General features: G+C 39.1%; 1 protein-coding gene across 4 annotated transcripts; it reads left to right on the top strand.

Annotated features, from left to right (window-relative positions):
• The first annotated feature begins 350 nt into the window (after positions 1-350).
• Positions 351-14,592, top strand: CYP2R1 (cytochrome P450 family 2 subfamily R member 1). Of its 4 annotated transcripts, XM_081064919.1 has the most exons (6): positions 351-604; positions 6,254-6,395; positions 8,705-8,857; positions 9,230-9,337; positions 9,933-10,262; positions 11,299-14,592. In XM_081064919.1, exons 1-6 carry the CDS (start codon positions 380-382, stop codon positions 11,472-11,474), a joined length of 1,134 nt encoding a protein of 377 aa, XP_080921045.1. In that variant the 5' UTR covers positions 351-379; the 3' UTR covers positions 11,475-14,592. The 4 variants fall into 4 exon arrangements, with proteins under 4 accessions (XP_080921045.1, XP_080921043.1, XP_080921044.1 ...); XM_081064917.1 differs by having other exon boundaries at positions 8,705-9,337; XM_081064918.1 differs by lacking the exon at positions 351-604 and adding an exon at positions 767-1,054 and having other exon boundaries at positions 8,705-9,337.
• The last annotated feature ends 1,095 nt before the right edge of the window (positions 14,593-15,687 follow it).

Genomic DNA, 15,687 nt, shown 5'->3' on the forward strand with positions numbered 1-15,687 from the left:
CCTAGTCTGAAATCCGTACACCTACGTAGTTCCTAAAAAGACAGTCAGAAACTGGTGGCTGCCCGGGAGGCAGGATCTGCCTAACCCAGTGAGGGAGGCTGTGCTGACACGTCCTGGATATCCTGTTGTCAACACCCTGGAAAAAGTCTGCAGAATCAGTGCCCCGCCGAGCTGGCGCTCTTCCAGTCTCCCCACAGCGGACTCTGAGCAGGGTAAAGAGACTAACTGTCCCCAGGGACAGCGAGTGCCCTACACTCAGCCATCCAATGGCCCTGATCCTGGGGCGGGACCTGGAGCACCGGGCCAATGGAAGTGCAGCAGGGCAAGGGGGAGCTCCTGGTCTCAGGGCTCCGGAGGTTCGCAGTCCCAGGCCCGGGCCATGTGGGACCGTCGCGGAGCTGAGGCCTGGGCGGCGGCGCTGGCCGGCGCCGTCCTCTTGCTGCTCTTCGCGCTGGGGGTCCGCCAGCTGCTGAAGCAGAGGCGACCGACGGGCTTCCCCCCGGGGCCGTCGGGGCTGCCATTTATAGGCAACATCTACTCGCTGGCCGCCTCCGCCGAGCTCCCCCATGTCTACATGAGAAAGCAGAGCCAGGTGTACGGCGAGGTACAGCCCGACGGGCCGCAGGCAGGGAGGGCCAGGGCATTCCTCCGGGGGGGCAGACTGCCGCTCCCGGAGCTGTCGGGACGCCGCTCCAAGTACTTGGGACTTGGCGAGAAGCACGTTTCCGGGGTTAGGAGGATAAGTGTGTGAGGCCGCGCCCCCGCCAGGGGACCCCGACCCACCAGGACGTCCACCCGCCCGCCCGCCGCTCCGCGAGAGCCGAGTGCATTCTCCCGCGCCTGCGCAGTGGGGCTCGGGGCCCTGCGGGCGCCCAGGGGGAGCTCCCCCGCTTGCTCAGCGGGGCCCCGGGCCTGAATCGGCCGCTACGTCGGGCCCACCGGCGCTACCCTCGGGAAGGATGCTGGGCCCAGTTGCTCGGCTCCGCGTACGTTAGGTTCCAACCACGGCTTCCAGGGCAAAGTGGGCGTCCGAATCCTAGGACGGACTTAATAGGTAATAGGAGGTTCTAGGATGTTTGCATTTGAGGAAAGCTGGTCTAGGCGTTTGCTGGGAGGCCGAGAAAGCGCCCGTGGACACGGCCCTGGCCGAGGTGTGGGCTCTGGTAAAGGAATGAAAGAGCGAATGAATTAATGACTAAACACCGGTGCGAGGTCCTACAGCGCAGTGAGCAACGTCGTGGTGACAGGTCAGGGGCATCCGCACAGCAAACCCTGAGACGGCGCCTGCTGTGGGCCAGTCGCCCTTCCGATATGTACTCGGCGAAACTCACAACTGCCCAAGGGTAGGGCCTCTGTTCCTCCCATTTTACAGAGGAAGAAACTGCCCCCAGAAAAGCCCATTGACTCGCAGACAGCCATACCATTGCCAATTGCAGGGGAAAAGGCCAGAACACACGTTGTGTTTGGAAGGGTGTCCTGCCCTCGAAGGAGACAGAAGTTTCCAGAGCACTGGCACTGACCGAGCTCACCTGTTTTGTTTTGAGTCCGTTCATTTATGTGCCACAACAAACCAGGCTCTTGCCAGGTGCTGGGCATGAAGAGTGCAGAAGGCAGACACAGCAGGTTGCAGGAAGTTACAGCCTAGTGAGAGGGGGGAAATTATCAACCACAAACTGGTCAGTGGTTTGAAGGAAAAATACAGCAGGGCTGTTTGGCAATTGTATTTCAGGTTGGGACTTAAATGCTAATTTAAACCAGTTTTCATAAGAATTATTTTAGGTTTTTGCAGCTCTCTAGTGGTTTACATTGTGAAAGGGTATCTGGACTTAGATAAAGCAAATACATATAACTCTTAGGTTTTCTTTTCCATCTTTCAGTTCTCCAGGGTTTGAGTGTATTTCCATTATTTCCATTCTGTGTGTTGGTACAAAGCATCATAATATTGTAGAGAAATCATAGCAAAAGCATGAAACTAGAGGTTGAGTCCTCTTTCATCAGATAAAACTTGACCTTTACTTCTCTGAATCTAAAATTTTTGTCATGTGTAATGAGAATATTAATAACTGAAAACAAGTGCTACTCAAATGTTGTTGGTTATTAATTACAGAACAATTTATTAGGCCTACAAATTAAAAAGTATTTTAAACCAATTTTGTGAAATGGTGTCTTGCAGAATAGGAAATTGTTTTTCATATATAAATATGAAAGGAATGCTGTATTTACACTGAACATTCTTCTCTGGAAGTATTTTAAACCAATTTTGTGAAATGGTGTCTTGCAGAATAGGAAATTGTTTTTCATATATAAATATGAAAGGAATGCTGTATTTACACTGAACATTCTTCTCTGGAAGGGGGTAATCTAAGTCTCGAATCGTAATAGATTACAAATTAGAAACATGCTGGAAAACTGTCATCTTGGGAGAGGTAGATTTGGTTCAATGGATTTAAGAATTTGGCATCAGTTTATTGCTGGTAGAGCTATTTGAGGCAAAACCATGTTTTGTTTTTACAAAGAGTTTCTTTACTGGTGGTGGAAAATTGAACTGTGTTATTAGGTGCAAGAGTGGTAAAGGAAAAAGAGAAAGGAGCAAAAATGAAAAGGATGTATGCATTGAAGAGTAGATACTGTTTGCCTGACTCTGCCTTAGACTTAAGTTGAAAACCACATAATATATTAACTCTTTAAACTATGGCAGCATTTGATCTTTATTTTAGTTGTGAAACACCCCTAAATTCTCCCATTTTCTTAGTGGCATTTCCAATTCTGACAGTCTTGAAGTTAGTATAAATTGTTAATACACTGTATAGGTATAATATACTCTACCTTTTTTGGAAGTGGGAGGAGACTGTTATCTCCTGTCTGGAAGATTGTGGAAAGTTGTTTATAGGGCTTATTTGTAAATAGAATCTTATTTTTGTACTTCCTTACTTTATAATTTGGAGATGTCTGCTCACAGAAAAAAACCTGGACTTGAAAATTACTTATGAGAAATGACAATCATTTCAAGTGACACCTACTTTTATGAAGTCTGTGAATTCAATTCTCCTTTATAATTTTTGAAAGAAGACAACCAGTCCTCAGGTCTCACACATTTGTTTTAAAGGCAATCTTAAATAGAAATGTACCACATCAAGAATTACCATCTCCTTGGAGATTCACTCTGAATGTACTGTAAGCTTCTGCAGTGATTTTAAACAATTCAAATTTTAAGAAGCATTCCCTAGCTAGGAAAGCTAGTACAACTGGTTTTTACAGATTATTTTCAGGTAATGCATGTAAGGATAATAAAATAATTAAGGCAAATGGAGTTGACAACATATTTATAAAGTAAGTTTTTTTTTTTGAGACATTTATGCAAGGCACTGAACAAGATTTTATTGAGGGTTCAAAGATAAAAGAAATAAAAATCATTGATTCTAAGGAGTTTATTATTTAACAGTCAAACAAGACAAGAATATGAATGTTTTTTGGTTCAAGGTAGTAGATGCTAGTTCAAACAAAGGTTTCCCAAGTTTTACCCTCAAATAGAGAAACATCTCAAACTTTTGAGTAAAGGTGACTTGTATAAAAACTTCCTCAAGCCATGGTTCCTCCTTGTTTTTTGTAATCCCTAGTGTCCCCAGCCTGACAGTTTACCCTGAAATATGATTCCCGTTTGTTCTTCATATTAACACAACTTTCAATCCCATGGTCTTTTACCATCCCTTCTGAAATCGTCAATCTGTTTTTTTCCTGCATCAGGACCACTATTGCCTTGATTCTATTATCTCTGCTGTGATATTGTGATTTATAACAAGAAATATATATATATATATATATATATATTTGGTCTTTAGTCCCTTTTCTGGGACATTGCTCCTAAAACCCTTAGAATTTCTTAAAAGTGATAAAGGCGTCTTTTGTTATTCATAGCAAGCCCCTTTCAACTATACCTGAGTTTATGTTAATGAGGTAATTTTTGGAAAGTCCCAAAGAATGGGAACTCATTTTCAGGAGAACCAATCAGGAATAGAAGGTTGTAACTTTCCGTTGGAACCGCTACCTCCTTACCTCTAGGGAGAAGAGAGGTTTAATCAGTCATGGAGAGAGGTTTAATCAGTCACCGGTGGCCAGTGATTCAATTGATCATGCCTAGGTAATAAAGGCTCCATAAAGATCCCTGAATTACAGGGTTCAGAGAGTTTCCATGTCGGTGAACAGGTGGACGTGAGTGGAGAGTAGCATGGCTGGAGAGGGCATGGAAGCTTCACACCCCTCCTCCCACATCGTGCCCTACGCATCTTTTCATAGTGCTGTTCCTGAGTGATGTCCTTGTGTAATACCAGCAATCTAGTAAACAAAATATTTTCCAAGGAGGAGTTTGGGGGAACCTATGATTTGCAGCCTGTTGGTGAGAAGCACAGGTAACAACCTGGACTTGTGATTGGCATCTGAAGTGGGGGAAAACTCTTGTGGCACTGAGCCCGCAACCTGTGGAATCCAGCACTATCTTCAGATAGATAGTGCCAGAACGCAGTTAAATCGGACACCCAGCCAGTGTTCCATAATTGCGTGATGTGTGGAAAACCCAGAAGTGGAGTCGAGTATTGAAAGTAGAGGAGACACAGAGGCAGAGGAATTTTTCCATTGTATCTGCTAAAATTACACTTCTAAGGAAAGACTTTCTTTTAAGACCCTTCCATCACTGCTTTGGGAACTGAAAGAGTCCCACCTTTGCTCAGCTGAACATTCCCACTGCCACTTTTCACTAATACCACTGCCTGTGGCAGGCAGACCATGCTCCTGTCCCCAAGGTTCTCGATGTACCCACTGCTCAGTTGGCATAGCCCATCCTTGTGCCAAGACTCCATTGCTCAGTTAGTTGATTCTGTCACTCCTTGGCGGTCGTCATCACTATTGCAGCTGTACCTACTTCTGTTGAACTTGTGTCCTCCCACACCTCCTGTTTTTCTCCTAAGTAGTATGAACCATGGCTAAACCATGCTCTCTACTTCTGCACAGAGATGAAGCTTGGCTCAGTATTTTGGTTTCAAAAAGCTCTCGGCCAACCTCCCGAGAGGATGGGGAAAACAATCTTTGCATCCCACTGATAAGGTAGCATTGTTCCCTCACTGGACTCAGCCCTTAGGGGGGGCCTAGGTCGAATGGACTGTAAGAGGTATGACATTGTAAGTAAAACAGGTGAAGCACATGAGGTGCTCCAGCAAGCGTAGCATGTCTTGCTTTCCCCTCAGCTGAGGGTAAGTCACCTGTGCCTATGTGGCAACTGCTGTTAAAAGGAGACAGCAGGCTCGAAATGGAGTCATTTGTGCTGAACTCCATGTCAGCAAACCAAGACTTAATACCTAACCTAACTGCAGTTTTGACCTCCTCCAGGACGGGAACGTTGCTCAGACAACCTGAAATGACCCACCTGGTCAGCACTAGTTAGGTAATCTGCCCCATAGGCCCCTTCCTTCCCCTAAGGAGAGTGACCTTACCTGAAACAATGCATCCTTTGCGAATAATTTCCATTTCTCTCTCCTCTGCCTTTAAAACCTTTCACTCTTTGGAGCAGCTTTCTACTTGCTAGATGGGATGTTGCTCAATTCATTGAATAAAGCCAGTTAGATTTTCAAATTAACTCAGTTGAATTTTGGTTATTTAACAAGTGCCTTTCTTACAAGGTCATATTCCCTTAGGGCCCTCTTTGTTAGCTTCATGGACTTCAGGGACCCAAATACAAATAAGCCTAGTTTTAATATGTTTATACTTCAAAGTTGTCAGGCCTTTGACAATCTCCTTGTCTACCTAAGCGTGGAGTAATACATGGGGCAGCTTCCCCGTTCATCTTGGAAATAAAAATAAATTCCTAGGTATCACTGAATGTTTTGAGTGGGAACAAATCTTAAAAGAGCATCTAAATCAAGTACCAAGTTTTCTACGGCAAACTTGAGACCCAAAAAGGTTGAGGGTTCTGCACAGGGTCCTACATATGTTTAATGGTAAAGCTTAAAGAAGAACCCAGGCCTTCTGAGCCCAGTACTTTTTCCATTATGTCTTCATAATGAAATCATAGTGTTTGGTATGCCTTGTAGAGAGAAGAGAGAAGAGAGAAGGCACTGTAAACATTGTCAGTTGTGTAATAAATGCCTACATTTTCAGGAAAGTAACAAATATTGGGAGAACTGGGCTTTACATGTGGATTTCTATGGTTGTAGTTCTCCGTACATTTTGTCATTTAAATTTTGTTTGTCTTTTCTTCTCAAAGATCTTCAGTTTAGATCTTGGAGGTATATCAACTGTGGTTCTAAATGGTTATGAAGTAGTAAAGGAATGCCTTGTTCATCAAAGTGAAATTTTTGCAGACAGACCATGCCTTCCTTTATTTATGAAGATGACAAAAATGGGAGGTAAGTTTATTTTCACCTACTTAATGATCTAAACGATTTGAAATCATATTTCTTATTTTGTGTAAATTTTTTAAAAATTGTGTGTTGAGTTGGATTCTATTGTACTGATTAACAGGAAAGTATTAATTAATTAGTTAATTAATTAATTAAGGCTACAGACTCTAATATTTGAGGACTTTTCAGGCTGCATTACACTCATATTTTAGACCAGTACATGCTAATTCTACTGTTGTAATTCAGTGCTAATAAAAGTTGTAAATAATGTTTTAAAGAATTAGCACTTAATAGTATCTGCAGGTTTTGTGAAACAAGTTAGGAATACACACGCATGCATATACACTTGAATCAGAAGTGCCTTTTGAAGCCATTCTTGAGTAGTTGGTGACATTTTTATTTTTTTGTTTATAAGATTATAGAACCTGAAGTAACTGTTGTTTATTAATCAATATGATATGTAAATGAAGAATTGTGGTATTTGTGTGAAGGACTAAGATTCTATGTAGTATTGGATGATTCCATATTCAACAAGGGAGAAAGGCTGAAACTTAACAGAATTGTTGAGAAGAAAGCAGCAACAGAAAGTCTGAAATAGAATGCTGAAGTCAGATACAATGGTTTTGATAATAGTGTACGAGTTTTTACAATAATGATGTCCAATTCTCCAATTTAATGAGAACTTCACACTTAATTTCAAAGAAAAATTTAACAATATCTTGCTTACATAGACTAAAAAGATACTGATTGAAAAGAAAAAATAAAAACCATATAGGTATTACATCACAAAACACATCAACTAGTGCAAAGAAAACACCAGATTTTAAGGCCAAAATCTTAGGCGAGAGTATAATGGTACTTGAAAGCAGTAATATAAACAAAAGGCAAATCTCTAGCCTCTGAATTAATCTTCTAAATAATAATTAGGCAAAAGAAGAAACTATATCACAATTATAATAAAAGACCTTTTAAAGAAATTATGAACAGGAAAGATGATGTGATCAAAGTACTATTTGAGGCAAAGTATATATTATATATTTCTCAAAGCTATGAATTTATAGTTTAGACTATTTTTATTATAAAGAAAGATAACATAAGCATTCAACTTAAGATTTTCAAAAACTGTAAGAGAAAAATAAGTAGACAACTATATGTGTTTTAAGATACATATACATTGAACTTGGAACTCAGATGTCAGAGCGACCATTAGCCCACTGTTTGGGAAAAGTTGCCCAAGCTTGGCCGGTGTAGGATTATAACAAGGCTCCTCTGTACCTTCTTGAACATGTGCCCATGTTCTTACATTTCCCAAGGGCTTGCTCTCATCTCAGTGCCTTTGCATTAGCGGCTTCCTCTGGCAGGAGTGATCTTTCCCCAGATACCTGCTTGACTTCTCTCTTACCTCTCGTGGGTCACCTTCTCAGTGAGGCTTTCCCTGACCACCCTCTCTCTCCTTCCTTGCTATATAATTTATTTATGCATTTGCCTCTCAGCACTGGTATATTAAGGTCCATAAGAGTAGGGATCTTTGCCCCCTTTTTTCACTGATATAACTGTGACACTTAGAACACAGGTGCTCCATAAATACACCTCTTTTCCTTTACCTTCCTATCAGGGCATGTATCTCATTTATGAGGGCTCCACCCTCTAGGACCTCATTATCTCCCAAAGGCCCACCTCCTGATATCATTACACTGGGGGTTAGGCTTCAACAGTGAATTTTGTGGGGGGACAGAAACATTCAGTCCATGGTATTCTCCTTTTGGCTTGAGTATTTCCACTATATTGACACCTCATTCAGTCCACCTTTGCCTCTACCAGAGTTAACTTGTTAGGTAACATATGCCTTTAACAGTAGGACATTTGTATTCTAAAATCTAATCTCTTAAAGCAGAAAATTTCTAATTCTAGAAGTATGATTTTCAGGTATTTGTTCAGTCCAGAATATAATTTTGCCCATAGAAATGCAGTCATTTGTCTTTTGTAAATTAGGCTTGTAGTAAAAATTGGATAATAAAGTCACCTAAGCCTAGTTCTCCCAGATTAAGTTACACAAGATTTTCCAGTTTCTTGTGGTTGGAGAATTATGGGCCTTTTTTTGCCTGTCCCAGATGAGAAGTAGACAAGCTTTATATGTTTATAATATTCTATAGCTAATGAGTAGTGGAGAACAGGGCTTATCCACTGGGTCTAATTTTACTTTTACAGAAAGATACCTTGGAGAAGAATGATTAACCATCTTTTTTCTTTATAGCCTTTTCAGCTCTTAGATACAGGGATGTAGGAATGATAAATATTTTTAATTTTTTTTTCAGGCTTACTTAATTCCAGATATGGCCGAGGATGGGTTGATCACAGAAGATTAGCTGTAAACAGCTTTCGCTATTTTGGATATGGCCAAAAGTCTTTTGAATCTAAAATCTTAGAAGAAACCAAATTTTTCATTGATGCTGTTGAAACATACAAAGGTAGACCTTTTGACTTTAAACAATTAATAACAAATGCTGTTTCAAACATAACCAACCTGATCATTTTTGGAGAACGATTCACTTATGAAGACACTGATTTTCAGCACATGATTGAATTATTTAGTGAAAATGTGGAACTTGCTGCCAGTGCCTCAGTCTTCCTGTATAATGCCTTTCCATGGATTGGCATCTTACCTTTTGGAAAACATCAACAGCTGTTTAGAAATGCAGCTGTGGTCTATGATTTTCTCTCCAGGCTTATTGAAAAAGCTTCTGTCAACAGAAAGCCTCAGTTACCTCAGCATTTTGTTGATGCTTATTTAGATGAGATGGATCAAGGTAAAAATGACCCATCATCTACTTTCTCCAAAGAAAACCTAATTTTCTCCGTGGGTGAACTCATCATTGCTGGAACCGAAACTACAACCAATGTGCTACGGTGGGCAATTCTTTTCATGGCCCTTTATCCTAACATTCAAGGTGAGGATTCTCTTGATCTCAAAGTCTGTCCTTACATTTAAGGCTCACACATGTCTTAGAGTCTTTGGCCATGTACAAAGCATTTCATTTAGGAATTCCTGCTGTGCTAGCCAAGAAGAAAAATGTTTCATATTTATAAAGAGTTTTCAAATCTGTTATCTCAATTCATGTGAAAACCTTAGAAATAGGTCTTATAAATGCCTATTTTGTAAATGAGGAAAAGTGGCTCTTTTCCTGCCCAAGGAATACCCATGCTCAGCCAATGGAAGTGGCAGAGCCGGGACCTAAACTGTGGTGGTTTTAATTCAAGTTTTATGCTATTTTCCTGGCTGAATGTGAGATGTTATTCCAATTCTAGTTTTGTTTGTTTTTTATTTTTATTACTTTCATTGTGTTTTTCGCAACATAGTTACTGAGAGCATTGTCTACTGGTAGTACAAGATATATGGCATATATTTAAATAGAGCTCCCAGATAATGAAAAATCCTAATCTTGGTGTACCTTACAGGTTACCTTTGTTTTATCCCAAAGGGAAATTACTTTCAATATAATGTTTAAGCATTGCATAATAACTTGAACACTTTTTCTCTAACAGGACAAGTTCAGAAGGAGATTGATTTAATTATGGGACCCAGTGGGAAGCCTTCTTGGGACAACAAATGCAAAATGCCTTATACTGAGGCAGTTTTGCATGAAGTTTTAAGATTCTGTAATGTAGTGCCATTAGGGATTTTCCATGCAACCTCTGAAGATGCAGCTGTACGTGGTTATTCCATTCCTAAAGGCACAACAGTAATTACAAATCTTTATTCTGTACACTTTGATGAAAAATACTGGAGAGACCCAGAAATATTCTGTCCTGAGCGATTTCTGGACAGCAGTGGATATTTTTCCAAGAAGGAAGCTTTGGTTCCCTTTTCCCTAGGTAAGAGAATTTTCACAAGGGCATAACTTTAGGACAAAGTATAATGATAATGATGATTCATCACTATAACGTCATAATCTGAAGCATTCTGTTGTAGAATTTAATATTCCAACGCTGAAAATAAAGCATTGATTTGCAAAGCATTCCAGTAGAGAACAGTTAAATTAGAGGTCTACTCCTACTAAATTAGAGGTCTAATTACAGTTTCTACTCAAAATAAATAAGCCTTAATTTAATAACTAGGAGAAACTGTTGAAAAGCTCTGGATTCTTCTGAAACTTTTTTGCGTGTGGATTTTGGCTTATAATCAAAACTCCTAGAGCTTGGAGGTCAATAACAAGTAGCTTGAGAAACTGAGACCTAGGGAGGGGATGACATCACAATTTGATGTGAAACTAGAATCTAGCTCTCTTGGCTCCCCGTTTATTATGCCTCATCTCCAAAAATATTTCTCCTGCTGTGAAAAAATACACAAATCACAAGACCCATGGAAGATGAACTAGAAACTCTTCCTTTCATTGGGGAAGGGTACACATTTGTCAATTGAAATGAAATGACCCTCTCTTGAATCCATACAACAGAACGTCATACTTCAAATTATCAGTAGATCTCATGGAGTACCCTAGGCTCTGTTGTAATATGCTAGGGGAGGGGGGGATGGACTAAGAAGTGTACAAAAGTCCATGATTTGACAAAAGAAGATAAAAAAAAATGGGTTCTGGGAGATGAAAAGACAGTTTCTATGGAGTTAAGAAAATTCTTTAATAAGAATAACCTCTTCTAACTTTCTTTAAATTCCAAATTTCCTGAATGGCACCCACATACCGTGTTTCCCTGAAAATAAGACCTAACCGGAAAATAAGCCCTAGCATGATATTTCAGGATGACATCCCCTGAGCATAAGCCCTAATGCATCTTTTCGAGCAAAAATTAATATAACACCCGGTCTTATTTTCGGGGAAACATGGTATTAGACATAACTTTTGGTAATTATTGTGAATTTTAAAAAATTATTGCATATGTTTTTCCTGTTTAGGAAGAAGACATTGTCTTGGAGAACAGCTGGCTCGGATGGAAATGTTCCTGTTTTTTACAGCATTACTTCAGCGGTTTCACTTGCATTTCCCACATGAACTGGTTCCAAATTTGAAGCCCAGATTAGGCATGACATTGCAACCCCAGCCCTACCTCATCTGTGTGGAAAGACGCTGAAAGTCCATGGGTGTTTTGTGGAACAAGACTGTATTGTTTGCCTCACCCCTGAACCTCATTTAATGTACTCAGTGTGTGTTCTTGGACAAAAGTCACAACATCATAAAGGCAAATTAACACAGATGTGTCTTTAAAAACAGTACTAAAGCAATAATAGGCATCAGCTATAATTTCTTTTTCCAAGCTTTTATGACTTTTAAGGTAGAATTATCTGTTGAGGAAAACAAAGGTGCAAATGATAGGTGTTGCTTAAGATACTAAGATTTGTCATGGATGCCTTAAGCAGAGCCTGACTTTTCCAGCCTGTTGTTGGGTACCAGGTACCCCTCATCCCTTCTTGACTCCATCTTGCTGTTGTCCTGGGGGCTTTGCTTCCAAATGCCAGTGCCAGCTGCCTTCCGATCAGGTATTGTCATTAATAGTTTGTGTGGTACTAGTCCAGTTTAATAAAGAACTAAAGAAGAAATTAGAACCCAAATAAATGAGTTTGGACTTCAGAGATATTTTAGGCATGGTGGCAGACGACAGAAGAAATATATATATTTAACATAGAACCTGCCAGTGCTTTCAAATCTTGCTCCTCCTATGTCTTCATAAGCATTGCATCACTTTTCCTATAGACGAGGGTCCCTATCACACCTGAGTATCCGTTGCCAAAGGAGCAGTTCAATAGATAGGAAATTATAATAATGTATTTAAAATACAAATGACATGTAACAATTCTTTGTAGGCACAGACATTTTCCCTAGTACCACTTTTTCCCAAAACCAGTCACAGGGCTTAAAGATTAAATTCTTTTACCTTTTAAAGTTCTCTAGGCTTTTCCTCAGATTACTGTTATTTTTCTGAAGTTAATACTATTCAAATTAGAAAAACATGCTTCAGAGCCACGATAACTGTATAAATTGGGACACTTGAGAGTGATAGGCTTCTATTAATAATTATGCCAGGAAAACTAGTGTAAACTGTGACTGTCATGATCAAATTGATATGTATATTCACCCATTTATAGGATTTTTAAAAAAATATTATTCTAAAGGGTTCATGCTCTTGAATTTGGCCCATGAATAGTTTGCAGCCTCAGAGTAAATGCACATAAGCAGTGACTTCCGTTAAGACTATGATTTAACATTAGTTTGACTTCATCTGTTGAATATTTTCAAGTTTCTGTGTAATAAATCAAGAGTCTGCATTTCTGATATATTAAGATGTTTCTGGTTGCAAGGGGGAAAAAATGTGCAAATTTACTTAAGTAATAAAAAAAATGTGGAGGTAGTGTGGCAGTGTTAGGGTAGGTATGACCAAGGTGGTCCCTGGTGTAATCAAAGATCCTATTTCTTCATAGCCCTCAATTTTGCTATCAGATGGTATCAGCTTTATCTAAAGGCTGGCTCACGGAAGAACATGTGCTTTGCTCACCTCCTTGTAGAGAGAGTAAGCTTGGACTGTTTCTGGGAGAACAAGGGAGCTTTTCAGATGTTCTCCCAAAATTGTTCTTTGTGTCCCATGGGTCCTAATGTATACATTTAAGGTGATCGGGTATTTTTTGTTGTTGTTGTTTGTTTTTTTAAATAGAACTAGACAGGCTGTTTCTAAAATTCACATAAAGGGATAAATAGCCACAAAAAGCATAACAGTGTGGGGTGTCTACTCCCATTAGATATTGAAAAATATGTACTTTAAAGCTTGAATAATTAAAATAGTATAACAATGGCACAAATACATAGAAAAATAAAATAGAAAATCAAATAAATAACAAATATAGAAGAATATCAAGTTAGTGGAGCAAAGATGGACATTTTAATAAATGATACTCATATTGGGACTAGTCTGTAGTCATTTGGAAAACAGTTAAAAATTTGAATCCCATCTCTCCTAGCATATGCCTTAATATACTACAAATGGTTCAAAAGTTGAAATATATAAGACAAAACCATTAAAGTGCTAGAAGACATGGGTGAATTTCTCTTTAACGTTGGAATGAGGAAGATTTTCTAACTACAACTCAAAATTGAGGAGCCATAAAATAATATAGGTATATTTTTGGAGGCTGGCTCCATGTTCTGTATGTTGGTTTTCCTGTTTTTGTTTTGTTTAACACCGTTTATACTAGAGATGTCTCCATATCACTACCTAGAAAACTTCCTCTTTCTTTATATAGCTGTATAATCTATTGCAGGATATGATGAGGACACATAAAACACACAATACAAAACAGCAACATAAATCATCTGTAAGGGAAACAACACCATAAGTGGAAACAAGCTGGGAAGAAATATGCAAACCTTATCACAAAGGGTTAATCTCCTTAATATCATAAGAATACACATACAGAAGAAAAATTTAACACTACATTAGAAAACATTGGTCAACCGACACAGACAGTTTACATACACATATACCACATTGTAAACAGCTAAAAAGATAACCTTATAATAAAAGAAATGCAAATGTAAACTTTACTGAGATAACGTATCTCATCTACCATATTGGCAAAAATTCTAGAATTTGACAATACACACTGTTCAGCAAGGTTGTGCTGAAACATGCACTTTCACATATGGATGCTAAAAGTGCCAAGTCAGATATTTCCTATGGAACGGATTTGGCAATATCTATCAAAAATTGATGTGTTTACAGTCGGTAACCACAAGATTGCCACGGGGTTACAAAAGTCAATTTGGGGAATGTAATCAATAATGTAAAGATTTTATAGGGTATCTGATGAACACGTCTCATTAGGGAGACCACCTCAGGAATGATGTAGATGCCTGATCACTGCACTGTACACCTGAAGCTGAAGCTAAACAATAATGACTGTCAACTACAATTTTATATACATATATAGTTACAAGAAGCAGAGTACATTAGGAATAGAGACAGTGGAAATGTAAAGGCTGTGTGCGATGTCAGAGGGATAGTGGATGGGGAGAGGGGGGTTGACACAGTGTGAGGGATATAAATGATAAATGTCTAACTATTACATTGTTTTGTGCATCTGAAACTAATAAAAAAATTAGGATGGATCACACCTTAATTATGTAAATGGATGTTAATGATGAAAAATCTGTTATTAAAAATTTCCAGCTTCCAAAAAAAAGAATAAAATTATTTGTTCAATATTTTTCTTCTTTCTTTCTACTGTGTTAGTGATTGTTTATTCAAAATTTCTTCTGATCTGTATCTCAAAACTAAAAATCTTTATTGTCATGTCTTCTAAAAATCTGCCACCCTTTCCGTCACATTTGTGTAGTTCCTCTGGTAGAGGGTTTCTGAAAACTTAGTTTGGTATTTATGTCTATTCGATGCCTTAGTTAAAATAAACTCTTCATGTGCATTAAAAAATCCCCCCCAAAATTGATGTGTTTACCTTTTGACTAAACAATTCCAATTCTTAGGAATTGGAATACACCTGAACACATAATAAATAGACATAAATGCCAGGTTATTCACTGATGCATTATTTATAATAGCAAAGTAAAAAAAAAACCAAAAACTTGAATGACGCATATCTATTAATAGAGAAATGGTAGGATAAACTATAGTATATCCTGTAATAGAATATTATACACCTATATAAGGAATGGGGAATTTTTTTAATGTAGTATTATGGAGAAATCTCCAGGATAAATCATGTAAAACAAAACCAAAAAATAAAAAGTGCAACCAACCAACAAATAAAAAGTGAAAACCAACATACAGAATGTGGTAGCCAGCCTCCAAAAATACCCCCAGTGACCTTCACCTGGTATCACAACCTTGGGAATCAGGGCTGGTCTGTGTGACTAATAGAATATGATGTAAGTGATGGCGTGTAACTTGTAAGTCTTGTCTAAAGGCATCGCAGCTTTGCTTCGTGGTCTCTGAGTGCTCATTCTGGGGGAAGCCAATCATCATGCCATGAAGACACTTATGTAGGCCGATGGAGAGGCCCATGTGGAGAGAAATTGAGGCCTCCCACAAATTGCCAGTATCAGCTTGCCAACCATGTGAATGAGCCACCTTGGAAGTAGATTTTCCTCAACTTCTGATGACTGCAGACCCAGCTAGCGTCTGCCTGTGATCTCATGAACGGTCCTGAGCCAGAACAGCTCAGCCAAGCCATTTCTAAATTCCTGTCACACAAAAACACATTAAATGATTACTATCAGTATATGTTGGGGTGATTTATTAGCATTAGATAATGAAGACAAAGAACAATGTATAAAATATG

This window comes from Rhinolophus hipposideros (genome assembly GCF_964194185.1).
Source record: "Rhinolophus hipposideros genome assembly, chromosome: 10".
In the NCBI taxonomy this organism is placed as follows: Eukaryota; Metazoa; Chordata; class Mammalia; order Chiroptera; family Rhinolophidae; genus Rhinolophus; species Rhinolophus hipposideros.

Bases quoted from the DNA above. Each gene is read 5' to 3' on its own strand.
- CYP2R1 (XM_081064917.1), top strand. From the start codon at position 380: ATGTGGGACCGTCGCGGAGCTGAGGCCTGGGCGGCGGCGCTGGCCGGC. The intron at 605-6,253 runs GTACAGCCCGAC...TTCTTCTCAAAG, and splicing joins AGAGCCAGGTGTACGGCGAG to ATCTTCAGTTTAGATCTTGG. The intron at 6,396-8,704 runs GTAAGTTTATTT...TTTTTTTTTCAG, and splicing joins GAAGATGACAAAAATGGGAG to GCTTACTTAATTCCAGATAT.